The sequence below is a fragment of the Schistocerca gregaria genome, chromosome 2, assembly GCF_023897955.1.
Source record: "Schistocerca gregaria isolate iqSchGreg1 chromosome 2, iqSchGreg1.2, whole genome shotgun sequence".
Taxonomy (NCBI): domain Eukaryota; kingdom Metazoa; phylum Arthropoda; class Insecta; order Orthoptera; family Acrididae; genus Schistocerca; species Schistocerca gregaria.
Genome location: NC_064921.1, coordinates 938,530,537 through 938,543,108, shown reverse-complemented (window position 1 = coordinate 938,543,108; position 12,572 = coordinate 938,530,537). Strand labels below are relative to the sequence as shown.

The window sequence follows — 12,572 nt, the reverse complement described above, 5'->3', positions numbered from 1 at the left end:
CTCCTGCACCTTCGGCCTCACGATCCCAATTTCGCTGCAGATTAAATAATGATCAGTCTCATCAAAGAATCTCCTGAATACACGTATGTCCCTCACAGCCTTCCTGAATTCCTGTTCTGTTATTATATAGTCAATGACAGATCTGGTTCCCCTGCCTTCCCAAGTATACCGCTGAATGTTCTTATGTTTAAAAAAGGAGTTTGTGATTACTAAGCCACTACTGGCACAGAAATCCAAGAATTGTTTCCCATTCCTGTTGGCCTCCATATCCTCTCCAAATTTACCCATAACCTTTTCATACCCTTCTGTTCGATTTCCAATCCTGGAGTTAAAATCACCCATGAGCAGAACACTGTAATTGTCCTTTACTCTAACAACTACATCACTGAGTGCCTCATAAAAACTATCCATCTTATCTTGATCTGTCCCTTCACAATGTGAATATACTGACACAATCCTAATTTTCTTGCTAGACACTGTCAAATCTATCCACATCAGTCATTCGTTTACATACCTTATTGCAACTACGCTGGGATCCATTTCTTTCCTGATGTAAAGCCCTACACCCCATTGTGCTATTCCTGCTTTGACTCCTGACAGGTAGACCTTGTATTCTCCCACTTCCTCTTCTTTCTCACCCCTTACCCGAATGTCACTAACAGCTAAAACGTCTAGTCCCATCTTACTTGCAGCCTCTGCCAGCTCTACCTTCTTCCCAGAGTAGCCCCCATTGATATTAATAGCTCCCCATCTCATTACCATTTGTTTGCCAAGTCGTACCTTAGGAGTCCCTGGTTAGTCAGTTAGAGGTGGGACTCCGTCACCTCCAAAGGTCTGAGGCACTTTGCTCTGATTGTTGCCAGCATCATATTTAAAGTACCAGGGAAGCAGGTTGTTAGCCTTACTTGCCCCGAGTCCCATTGAGTATTACCCCTAACGGTTGAGGGACTAACCGGTGAATTTGGTAGTCTTTGCCGTATGAGCACAAAGGTGGCCACGACTCAGAATATGTCCGAGATGCCCTGCCTTATTCCAAAGTAATGGTATCCTGACTGTTGGGACCACTTACTTGGCCACTCATATGTTGCCCGCGGTTCATGAACTAGGACATGACTACAGGAACCCACACCATGAACCACCTAACTGTATTTGAAAGGAAAACCCTGCAAAAAATTTATTGGTGTATGAGAGAGGCAGAGGATTGGAGAGAAAGGTAAAATAATGAACTAAGGCAGCTTATACAAGTGAAAGATATAGCGAAATTTATTAAATCTCAAAGAATATGTACGAGGGTCAGTCAAAAAGTAATGCCTCCTATTTTTTTATCTACGTTTGATTGTCAGGAAATTTAAATGCAATTACATAGGTTGAAAACCACAACATTGAGGATCATTTTGTCATTTTTCAATGTAATCTCCGCCCATCTCTACAGTTTTGGTCCATCTTTGAACAAGGGCATGTATCCCAGCACGGTAAAAATCACAGCTCTGCTTCCTAAGCCATTGATGCACGGATGTTTTGACGGCCTCCTCATCTTCAAAATGAATCCCACGATGAGCTTCTTTTAGTGGCCCGAACAGATGGAAGTCTGATGGTGCCAGGTCAGAGCTGTATGGGGGATGAGGCAAAACTTCCCATCCAATTTTGACAATCTCGTCAGAGGTGTGACGACTGGTGTGTGGTCTTGCATTGTCATGCAAAAGAAGAACATCTGCCATTGATTTTGTTGGGCGAACTCGCTGAAGACGTGCTTTAAGTTTTTTGAGGGTTGTGACGTATTGAACAGAATTTATTGTGCATCCCTGCTCCAAAAAATCAACCAGAATCACACCCTCTGTATCCCAGAAAACTGTTGCCATAACTTTCCCTGCCGATCGCACAGTTTTGAATTTTTTCTTCCTCGGCGAGCTTGTTTGACGCCACTCCATTGACTGCCTCTTTGATTCGGGTTCAAAAAAATGCACCCATGTTTCGTCCCTGGTCACAATTTTTTTCAGAAACTCATCTCCCTCCAAACGGAAGCGCTGCAAGTGTTGGGAGGTATTGTTTTCCTTGCCTCTTTATTCTGATCGGTTAACATTCTTGGAACCCACCGTGCACAAACTTTTGAGTACCCCAATTGTTTAATAATCGTGATCACACTGTCTTTACTAAGAGAAATAATGCGACACACTTCATCTGCAGTCACCCGACGGTCACCACGAATGATGTCATCAACTTGCTGAATGTTGTGTGGAGTCACTGCACTCACCGGCGTGCCGCTCCGCTTTTCGTCAGTCAACGGTGTTTGCCCTTCAGCTTCCTTACAACGACGAACCCATCGTCTAACAGTGCTGACATCCACTGTCACAACACCGTACACCTTCTTCAGTCTTTCATGAATGCGTATGGGCGTTTCACCTTCTGCATTCAAGAATTCAATCACACAACGCTGTCTCAAACGAACATCGATGTCGGCCATCTTACAAACTTCTGCTGTGCTGCCACCTGTTGACACAGATAGTTACTACTGCAGTGGATTGCAGAAGAAGGTTTGAGAAATGGCGCCAAATTCAAATTTTTCACTTAACTTAATTTTTTTAAGTAGAAAAAAAATGGGAGGCATTACTTTTTGACCGACCCTCGTAGATCAGGACATATGGAGAGAATGACAGATGACAGGATGTCGAAATGATTAATGAAAGTCAGATTGTGTTCCACCAGAAGGAAGGGCCAATCAGGTACTAGATGGCTGGACAGTGTAGTGAAAATCTACATTTCAACTTAATTTCTATTTAAACACACCAAATCATCAAGGTTGTACATTTCAGAAGTGAAGGAGACTTCTCACCAAGTACCACAGTGTTGAATCATTGACAGGCACACAAAAAAGTGAGAGAAAACTTGGTAGCTTTTGGGAATCATTGCTTTCTCTAGAGTAAAAATGCATGTGCACGCACATACGTATGCCCTTACATAGTGCTGGCTGGACAACACTACATTATAATTGTAGTTTGGTGGGTGGAGTGGTTGGGGTGTGGGTTATCAGGTTGGATATTGAGGGTAGATGGTGGGAAAGGCAGGAGGGGGGGTTGGGGGTCAGTAGTTAGTGGCTCAAAGGGTGGAAATGGTTTGCTGGCTAGGAATGTGGGAGGAAGGGGTGGCAGGTGTACATGCTAGTTATGTGATGCCCAGATACTGCAGCAAGTGATAAGAAGTGCATGATGAAAGTGATGTGGAGACATGAATTGGGTAGAGGTGATTGGACAGAGGAAGGGGATACATTTGGGTGGGGAATATGTAGGCATTCAGTTAAGAGATTGAGATCAGCAGGGTTACAGGAGTGAAGGATGAGTTGTAGGGATAATTCCCATCTGTGTAGTTCAGACAAATTGGTGATGGAGAGGAGGATCCAGATGGCCCAGGTTGTGAAACGGCAACTGAAATTGAGCTTGTTGCTCATTGTGCTCAGCTGTGTGTAGTGCCATTGGGTGATAGACTTCTTTCTTGTCCATCTTACTAATTTAATGTATATGCTGGTATTAGCAGAAAAGCAGAAACTTTGAAAAATGCCACTGCTCTTCATCTAACAAAACTCCAATGCTGTTTTCAACTTGTACATAAAACTAAATTATAGAACTATTGACTATAGTTTATTTGGTGTAAGTTGATCCCTGACAGTTGCAGTGGCTGCATGCAGCAGCTTTTCTGGCCTACATTAACAATAACGTAACACAAGTTAGTAAATGTGTTTATGGCAATGCTGCAGTGTTGTCACAGATCTCTAAGATGGCTGCTGCCTTTGCCTGCAGGCATTAGTACTTCATAGGTGAAAGTTTGCAACAGCATTGCAAGGTAGAATGAGATTTTCACTCTGCAGCGAAGTGTGTACTGATATGAAACTTCCTGGCAGATTAAAACTGTGTGCCAGACCGAGACTCGAACTCGAGACCTTTACCTTTAGCGGGCAAGTGGTAGAGCACTTGCCCGTGAAAGGCAAAGGTCCTGAGTTCGAGTCTCAGTCCAGCACACAGTTTTAATCTGCCAGGATGTTTCAGCACTGCAAGCTGTTGGGGACCTTCTTATGCCATCTTGACTATAGTGAGGTACTTTTTTATTTTCATGCTGGTAACCTATAAAACATTTTACACATGAACAAAAAGTTCTATAGAAAACCGTAGCTGATACCATTAGAGGACAAGAAAATGTATTTGAACTTGAATATAGGAATCCTTAGGTCACTGAAAAGACTTGAGCAGAATGTTAATTTTTGGATTTAATGCATTACTGTTGCAGCAAATTTCAGCCAAATAAATAGTTTCTGACTTTAGTGGCACTGTCACAGATAATTATTCCATTTGACTGTATTGGGTGTTCGTGTGCTAACAGTTTTGTCCAAGGGCCAACACCGTGTGACAATTACAGCAGAAAATAGCCACAACTGAAATTTTTGGTTTATTTATTCATGTTTGGGTGCCATCGCAGCTTCTCATTCATCTGGATGCCCTGGTATTTCGCACTTTTTCCACATAACTGCAAAAGATGAATTCACTCCTATTTACAAAAATGCATTAAAAACAAATGTACAGGATGTTGCAGGATCTAAGGAGATATTAAAGGAACAGAAGAAGAGACAAAAGTATCTTTCCTCAGCAGGTCAGCACAGGTTCAAGAAAATCCATTTGGGTGAAATACAGCTCACTCTAATCACGCCAGAGATCTTGAAAATAGAAGATGCAGCTGAATATATCTGAAAGATTATTGTTAGATGGATGATGGAGAAAAGGTGACTGGCTCAAGACAGTATTTCCACTTGGTCTGATGAAACGAAGCTTTCTTTAAACCTACATAAAATGGTCCTGGAGAAAGTATGTCACAACTGTAAAGGAAACTACATACAATGCTTCAGTGCAATCAACATTGAATTGTTCCCACTTAAACAAGTGCTGCTTCTGTCAGAAATATTTTGAGGTTTACTTTTTAATCTATTTTTTTTAAATGAATGTTTATGGAAATTAGGTATGACATTACTGAAACTTCCTGGCAGATTAAAACTGTGTGCCCGACCGAGACTCGAACTCGGGATCTTTGCCTTTCGCGGGCAAGTGCTCTACCAACTGAGCTACCGAAGCATGACTCACGCCCAGTACTCACAGCTTTACTTCTGCAAGTACCTCGTCTCCTACCTTCCAAACTTTACAGAAGCTCTCCTGCGAAACTTGCAGAACTAGCACTCCTGAAAGAAAGGAGTTCAAGTCTCGGTCGGGCACACAGTTTTTATCTGTCAGTAAGTTTCATATCAGCGCACACTCCACTGCAGAGTGAAAATCTCATTCTGTAGGACATTATTGTTTCAGGTGTCCAGGTACAGATTTCTTGATGTACTAAATATTTGCCACTACAGAACAGATGCCTCAAATGCATGAATAACACAAAAAACTGAAATCAAAATAAGTGAAAATTTTCAGTTATCAGTGCATGAAAATTTTATTTATTTTTTCAGGATACACATTCTTTGTACCAACTGATGAAGCATTTGAACGTCTGGGAATTGATAAAATGCCAAACAACTACCTTTCAACTGGAGATGGATTTCAGGTTCTGCTCAATCACTTCGTAAAGGGCAGACTTTACAAAAGAGATCTCACTGATGGTAAACAGTTCCTTACGTTGGGGAATAAGACACTGCACATCAGAAGACATGAAGGTAAATTGTGCATATTAAAAATACTATAGTATAACAAATAAAACAACAGATCATTCTCATCTTCACTCTTCAATAATTATTTGTTTAGAACAGGGATAGTTGTTGCCATACTATGGCCCAAATCATTTCAGCAGTACATATACAATAAAAAGACATACTGTCACTGTGCTGACAGATGTGAAAATTACCGAACTATCAGTTTAATAAGCCACGGCTGCAAAATACTAACGCGAATTCTTTACAGACGAATGGAAAAACTGGTAGATGCAGACCTCGGGGAGGATCAGTTTGGATTCCGTCGAAATGTTGGAACACGTGAGGCAATACTGACCTTACGACTTATCTTAGAAGAAAGATTAAGAAAAGGCAAACCTACGTTTCTAGCATTTGTAGACTTAGAGAAAGCTTTTGACAATGTTGACTGGAATACTCTTTTTCAAATTCTAAAGGTGGCAGGGGTAAAATACAGGGAGCGAAAGGCTATTTATAATTTGTACAGAAACCAGATGGCAGTAATAAGAGTCGAGGGGCATGAAAGGGAAGCAGTGGTTGGGAAAGGAGTGAGACAGGGTTGTAGCCTCTCCCCGATGTTATTCAATCTGTATACTGAGCAAGCAGTAAAGGAAACAAAAGAAAAATTTGGAGTAGGTATTAAAATTCATGGAGACGAATTAAAAACTTTGAGGTTCGCCGACGACATTGTAATTCTGTCAGAGACGGCAAAGGACTTGGAAGAGCAGTTGAACGGAATGGACAGTGTTTTGAAAGGAGGATATAAGATGAACATTAACAAAAGCAAAACGAGGATAATGGAATGTAGTCAAATTAAATCGGGTGATGCTGAGGGAATTAGATTAGGAAATGAGACACTTAAAGTAGTAAAGGAGTTTTGCTATTTAGGAAGTAAAATAACTGATGATGGTCGAAGTAGAGAGGATATAAAATGAAGACTGGCAATGGCAAGGAAAGCGTTTCTGAAGAAGAGAAATTTGTTAACATCGAATATAGATTTATGTATAAGGAAGTCGTTTCTGAAAGTATTTGTTTGGAGTGTAGCCATGCATGGAAGTGAAACATGGACGATAACTAGTTTGGACAAGAAGAGAATAGAAGCTTTCGAAATGTGGTGCTACAGAAGAATACTGAAGATAAGGTGGATAGATCACGTAACTAATGAGGACGTATTGAATAGGATTGGGGAGAAGAGAAGTTTGTGGCACAACTTGACTAGAAGAAGGGATCGGTTGGTAGGACATGTTTTGAGGCATGAAGGGATCACAAATTTAGCATTGGAGGGCAGCGTGGAGGGTAAAAATCGTAGAGGGAGACCGAGAGATGAGTACACTAAGCAGATTCAGAAGGATGTGGGTTGCAGTAGGTACTGGGAGATGAAGCAGCTTGCACAGGATAGAGTAGCATGGAGAGCTGCATCAAACCAGTCTCAGGACTGATGACAACAACAACAACAACTGTCACTACACAATGACTGAAAGAGAATAACCTAACCTACATGGAACACTTGTGTTAACATTTGAAAATTGTGAAGTTTTTTCCCTATGTTTTATCTAATAGGCTCTTATTCACAAATTCATCAGCAGAGTAGATTCAGTGATTCGAAAGAAAATGATGTAGTTTAGTTGTGAAAAGGGGTTAACTATTTCTGAATTTTTTGTGATCAAATGGAAGAAGACTGATAATTTTTGCACTGGCATACTAAGCACCTCTCGGCACCAGGGACAGAGTTCTTAATTGACAATGTGTTTGTCATTTCTATGCGTAGTGTCACACATTGGAAATGCAGAGTTTTCAAAAAGAGTGGAATACTGTGTTATAAAATATATTAGAGAAAGATATGTTGAAATAGTTGCGAATGCTACTAGTTAGATAAATATAAGGGAGAAGTAAAATGAAAATGAGAACATTGGAAAAAAGTAAACAATTTACTATTTCAAAATAAATCACCATAAATGTTATCACATTTATCCCACTATGAGACAGTACCTTCCTGGAAAAAGATTGTAGTTGTCTGTGGAACAATGATTCAACACAGCAGTGTACCACTTTATCCAAAGCAAATCGATGGACACGAGTATCTTTTTTTTGGGTCTCCAAAAATGTGGAAATAGCACTGGGAGAGATAAGACTGGTGTGGAGGATATGTAAGGGCTTCCCAGTGAAGCTTCTTCAGCATAGTCAAAACAACCTGCCAACAAAATGATGGCACACATTTTGCCAAGGATGTTTTGAGCATGCAGCAGAAGTTCTGCTGGGAAGCCCTTACACTCCTCCATACAGTCTCACTCTCCCCATATGACTTCCATATTTTTGGAGCCCTGAAGGACATTTATGGCCATCAATTTGCTTCAGATGAAGAGGTTCATGCTTGGTTGTAATCCTGGTTCTAGGCAACTGCAAACATTTTCTCATAAAGGCTTTCACCATCTTGTCTCACACTGGGATAAATGTGTTAACAGTTATAGTGATGTCTTGAAATAATAAATAGTTTACTTACTTTTTCCATCTGTCTCATTTTCATTTGACTGCCCTTTATAATTTACAAAGGGAGGTTCTTGAACTTACTCTACAGATATACAGATGACACTAATCACTCTATCCTGACCAATGATTTTCTGAATGAGAGGAGAGTCCCCCCCCCCGCGCGAAGATAAATCCATATGACATGACAGGGTGCACACGAGCAAAATAAGCTGCCTATAAATTGTTTGGTTTCCAATATGTGGGAGGATTCTTAATTTAAGAGCTGCTGAGCTCAATCTCCTCACAGTTTAATGGATATGATGTTCTAGTTTGCAGTCTGAGTGCCCAGGGACTTTGCACTATCAACTCTCTAAAACTGCAGGTGTCTTATTATTCCTCTGGGTTTTTGTGACATGATCTAAGAGCTGCCTGAAAATTATGTTGGCATAAAGGGAATTGATATTAACTTGAGTAAAGATGTTAGATACATTATTGTTGGTGACTGTTTGGCAATTTTACATTACAATGCTCATGCCTTCTGCAAATGAGGTAAATTTCCACTCAATGATATTCACAGCTGCAGGAAGATCATTAACACAAATCAGAAACAGTAAAGGATGCAGAGTGAACCCTGCAGGACTCTGTGATCACTAACACCCCAGTCTGATGTGACACATACTCTCAATCTGCAATCAGAAGCTCCCAAAATCACTTTCTGCTTCTTTTTAGTAAGATAGAATTTTAACATGTCAACTAATGGGCACCTAATGCCAGTCTAGTGTGTTTTCTCTAATAGCAATTGGTGACCCATACAGTCCAGTGCTTTAGTCAGATCACAGAAGATATCCACTGGTGAACTGTTATTGTTTGGGGACTAAAAGATAACTTCCACAAATGTGGATGTTACCCGTTTAGTCATTATATACTTTTGGAAACCTAATTCTCTTTGACTTAAAATACTGAATGCTTCAAGATCTTTGACAATTCTAACATGTATCTACTTTTCAAATACTTTTGAAAACTCTGTAAGAAGTTAAATTAGTTTGTAATTACTCACATGTAAGATATCTCCCCTTATTTGAAGAGAATTTACTGTAGCATATTTCATACTCTCTGAGAATATACCTTGGCACACTGCTGAGTTGAGTATGTAGCTCAGTATTCTACACATTTTACTGTAGCAGTGTTTCAGTAGCTTGTTTAATTTTTAATAAGACAGTGCTGTTCTTTTGTTCTCTGGTGGTTGTAGGAGGTAACATTATTTCATCAAAAAGTAACTGGAGCTTCCTGTTTCAGAATGTCCATCACTTCTTGCAGGTCTGATCTGCAGCCTATCTGTTAAGACACACATTGAAAATATTAATTGAAGATTTTGGCAGTCTGTTTGTTATTACTAATTTAATTTTTGTTGTGGTAAAGGATGTACTAGATGTGTTGGATACAACTACTTGAACTGATGAATGAAACATTTTCATATTTAGAATAGACTGTGGTACCAGCAAGAAGAAATATTCACTTTTGTGCCATCATATGTATTTATGATCTTAGTCTTTTGGCCTATTTTTCTTTGAAAGTTAATAATAATCCAGCTGCTGGTTTAAGAGTCCAGAGATAGTATTCAGTGCAATATATGTAGTTAAAGTAACAAAACTATTTCAACACAGCACTCTGACATGCACAATGACTAACAAGATAAGATGTATAGTTTTTGTTCAGTTTTATGCCAAGTACACATAATTTCACATTATTCCATTCTTGGCAGCACAATATTTTCTCTTTAATTTGCTGTTTGCAAAGTTTTTACTTTAATTTTAAAACTTTCATAGTTACTTAATGTTTGTACAAAAGATTCTCTCGTGCCTAGAATGTTTATTTAATGTACAACAGAATACATACAAAAATTAGATAACTAATAGTACAAAGCCAATAAGGCTGGTGATTAATTAACAGTTTTTGCAGCACATAGTATTCGTGTGTGTGTGTGTGTGTGTGTGTGTGTGTGTGTGTGTGTGTGTGTGTGTGTGTGTGTGTGTTCACATTCTGATCTTCTCTAAGGACAATATTGTTTGATATCTTGAAAGAAACTTCAGCCATGATCATATCAGGTAGAGAAGCCACTGAAATATATTTTTAAGTTTCTAAAAGCAAGATAAAGTGGCAGGGAAAAGTCCTGGATAGAATATAAATAATGAAAGGTGTACAAGTAATCAGCAAGGAGCTATTGATTGGTATACAAAAAACTGATCTTCTAACCAATGAAGTTAATGTATTTTTTTAATATGATTGTCTAATGGCTGAGCCAGTGAGAGAGTTCAAAGTACTACCTACCTTATAGGTACCTACTTGAATTATTTGTTAGATTCTTCAAAGTTTATTATAAGGTAGAGCCTTAATGAATTTAAAATTAATATCTGTATTACATAAACTAAAATGTGAAAAAATAGAATGAATATTAATCAAAAAAAATTGGAAATGCTGTTCATGTTTGCAAAGTAGTACACTGGGAAAAGTTCTTTTTGTGTAACTGAGAAGAAAAATAAAAATTTCTCCACATGGTGTTTGCATACCAAAATAGCCCATTAAACAAACTACTAAATTTTGAGTCACTCTCCATGTATTTATAAATACATGTATTTCTTAGTAGTCTGTCAGTAGAATAAACTCATATATCAATTTTATTTTAATATCTACTTATTTTGGTAGTCCAGGATGTCAGGTGGATCTTTGCTACTGAAAGAAGATAATACTGAATGAATGCCCCACTGCCCTTTGCTCAATTGCATTTTTTGGACATTTTTTGCACTTGGTTTTTGGTAACTACCTATTACATATCTCATTTATCAACACATTTCCATTTTTGTGGAACTTCAGTACACTATTTGTAGTTATATGCCCTTTCTTTGTCAGCTATCATGTTTCATTATTGTTGTACTACATTACTCAAAGCAATGTTTTTGAAATACACTTAAATCTTTTTATTGCAGATAACATCACTGTGAATGATGCAAATATTGTGGAAAGTGAAGTATTTGTTTACAATTTGGGAACAATGTACTACATTGACCATGTGCTGTTCCTAACAAAAGCTGATATTCCTACAACAACAGATTTGTCAACAACTACTGATGATGTAACAGTCACATCAACTACAGAATATTCCACAGATGTTGAAAGTGTTCCCAGTGAGTTAGTGGAAGAGAATGGAAATCTCACTGACATTTTATTGGAAGAGTTAGACACACCTGCCACATCAGAAAGTAATGATTTGCTGGATACTGAAATGGGTTCTAGTCTGAAGAATACTTTGAACAGTGATGCAACTACTAGTGGAAGTGTGTCACTGCAAAACAAAAGTTCAGCTGAACCACAACACTAAATATGTAGGAAACACAGTTGTGGCATGTACTGAGACTTTAAGTACAAATTTGGGTTATAACTGAGATACCAGTGTCATGTCTTGAGTGCATCAAACAACGAATTAGTTGTAACATTTGTACTGAAGAATGGATAAACAGGACAGTTTGCAATGAATGAATGTTCCCTTTCATTTTGGGGAGAACGTAGCCATGTGGCTGATAGACTGAAGTGACGTACGTTGACTGAATAGAAAATGTGTCCAGTATGATGTAAATGGAACTGTTCTAAACTGCACAGGAAACAAATATATCCATATAGAGATAGTTAAATATAAGTGTAAGTAATAAGTGTCAACAATACATATATTAGCATATCATTGTTACTTTATCCCATACTTCAGATTAGCCAGCAATCTAATGTCATAAACACTCATTTCTCATTTCTGATCTGAATCATCATTTATACAAAGAATATGTGCATCATAGATATTTTCAATGGCATTTTATCAAGCAGATACAATACTACATAATTTCTTTTGTAAAAAAAAATCGTCCAAAATAATGTATTACATATAATTTATTGATGTCTATTCTACAAAATGTACTGATTTTAAAATATTTAAACTATTTAAGATTTAAATATATACAGTTTTTAATAAACCATAATTTATTTATTTAAAACTCTCCTCAAACCATTTCCAAGAGTACAATTATTCTACTGCACTTATGCTCTTAAAAAATTTTTACTGACAAATAATGCTTCATCCCACCTATTGCATAGGACTTCTTACTTCATACTTCAAAGAAAATCAAACAAAGTCAATTTTACACAAAATAAGCATAAATTACTACAGTATATTGTTTAGTGAGTGGTAGTTCATATGGGGAAGGGAACAAGGTATTGGCAGAATTGACAGTTTTATCCATTGTGTATACTTTGTCATTGATAAAGTTCAGCTCTTGCACTTTTGTGTGTTGAAGAAAGTAAATTTTGTATGCTGTTCTTTACTTTCTTGTTGTGTTTCCTAATTCTGTTTTGCACTAACGATGCC

The 12,572-nt window shown here is 38.1% G+C and overlaps 1 protein-coding gene across 1 annotated transcript in view; it reads left to right on the top strand.

Moving 5' to 3' along the window:
- LOC126335382 (transforming growth factor-beta-induced protein ig-h3) overlaps nucleotides 1-12,180 on the top strand; it is a 267,513-nt gene extending 255,333 nt beyond the window's left edge. Inside the window, exons 6-7 of the mRNA XM_049998601.1 lie at nucleotides 5,483-5,686; nucleotides 11,149-12,180. Of these exons, the coding sequence (XP_049854558.1) occupies nucleotides 5,483-5,686; nucleotides 11,149-11,540 (596 nt within the window). The 3' untranslated portion in view covers nucleotides 11,541-12,180. The remainder of the gene's footprint in view (nucleotides 1-5,482; nucleotides 5,687-11,148) is intronic.
- Nucleotides 12,181-12,572: the final 392 nt, after the last annotated feature.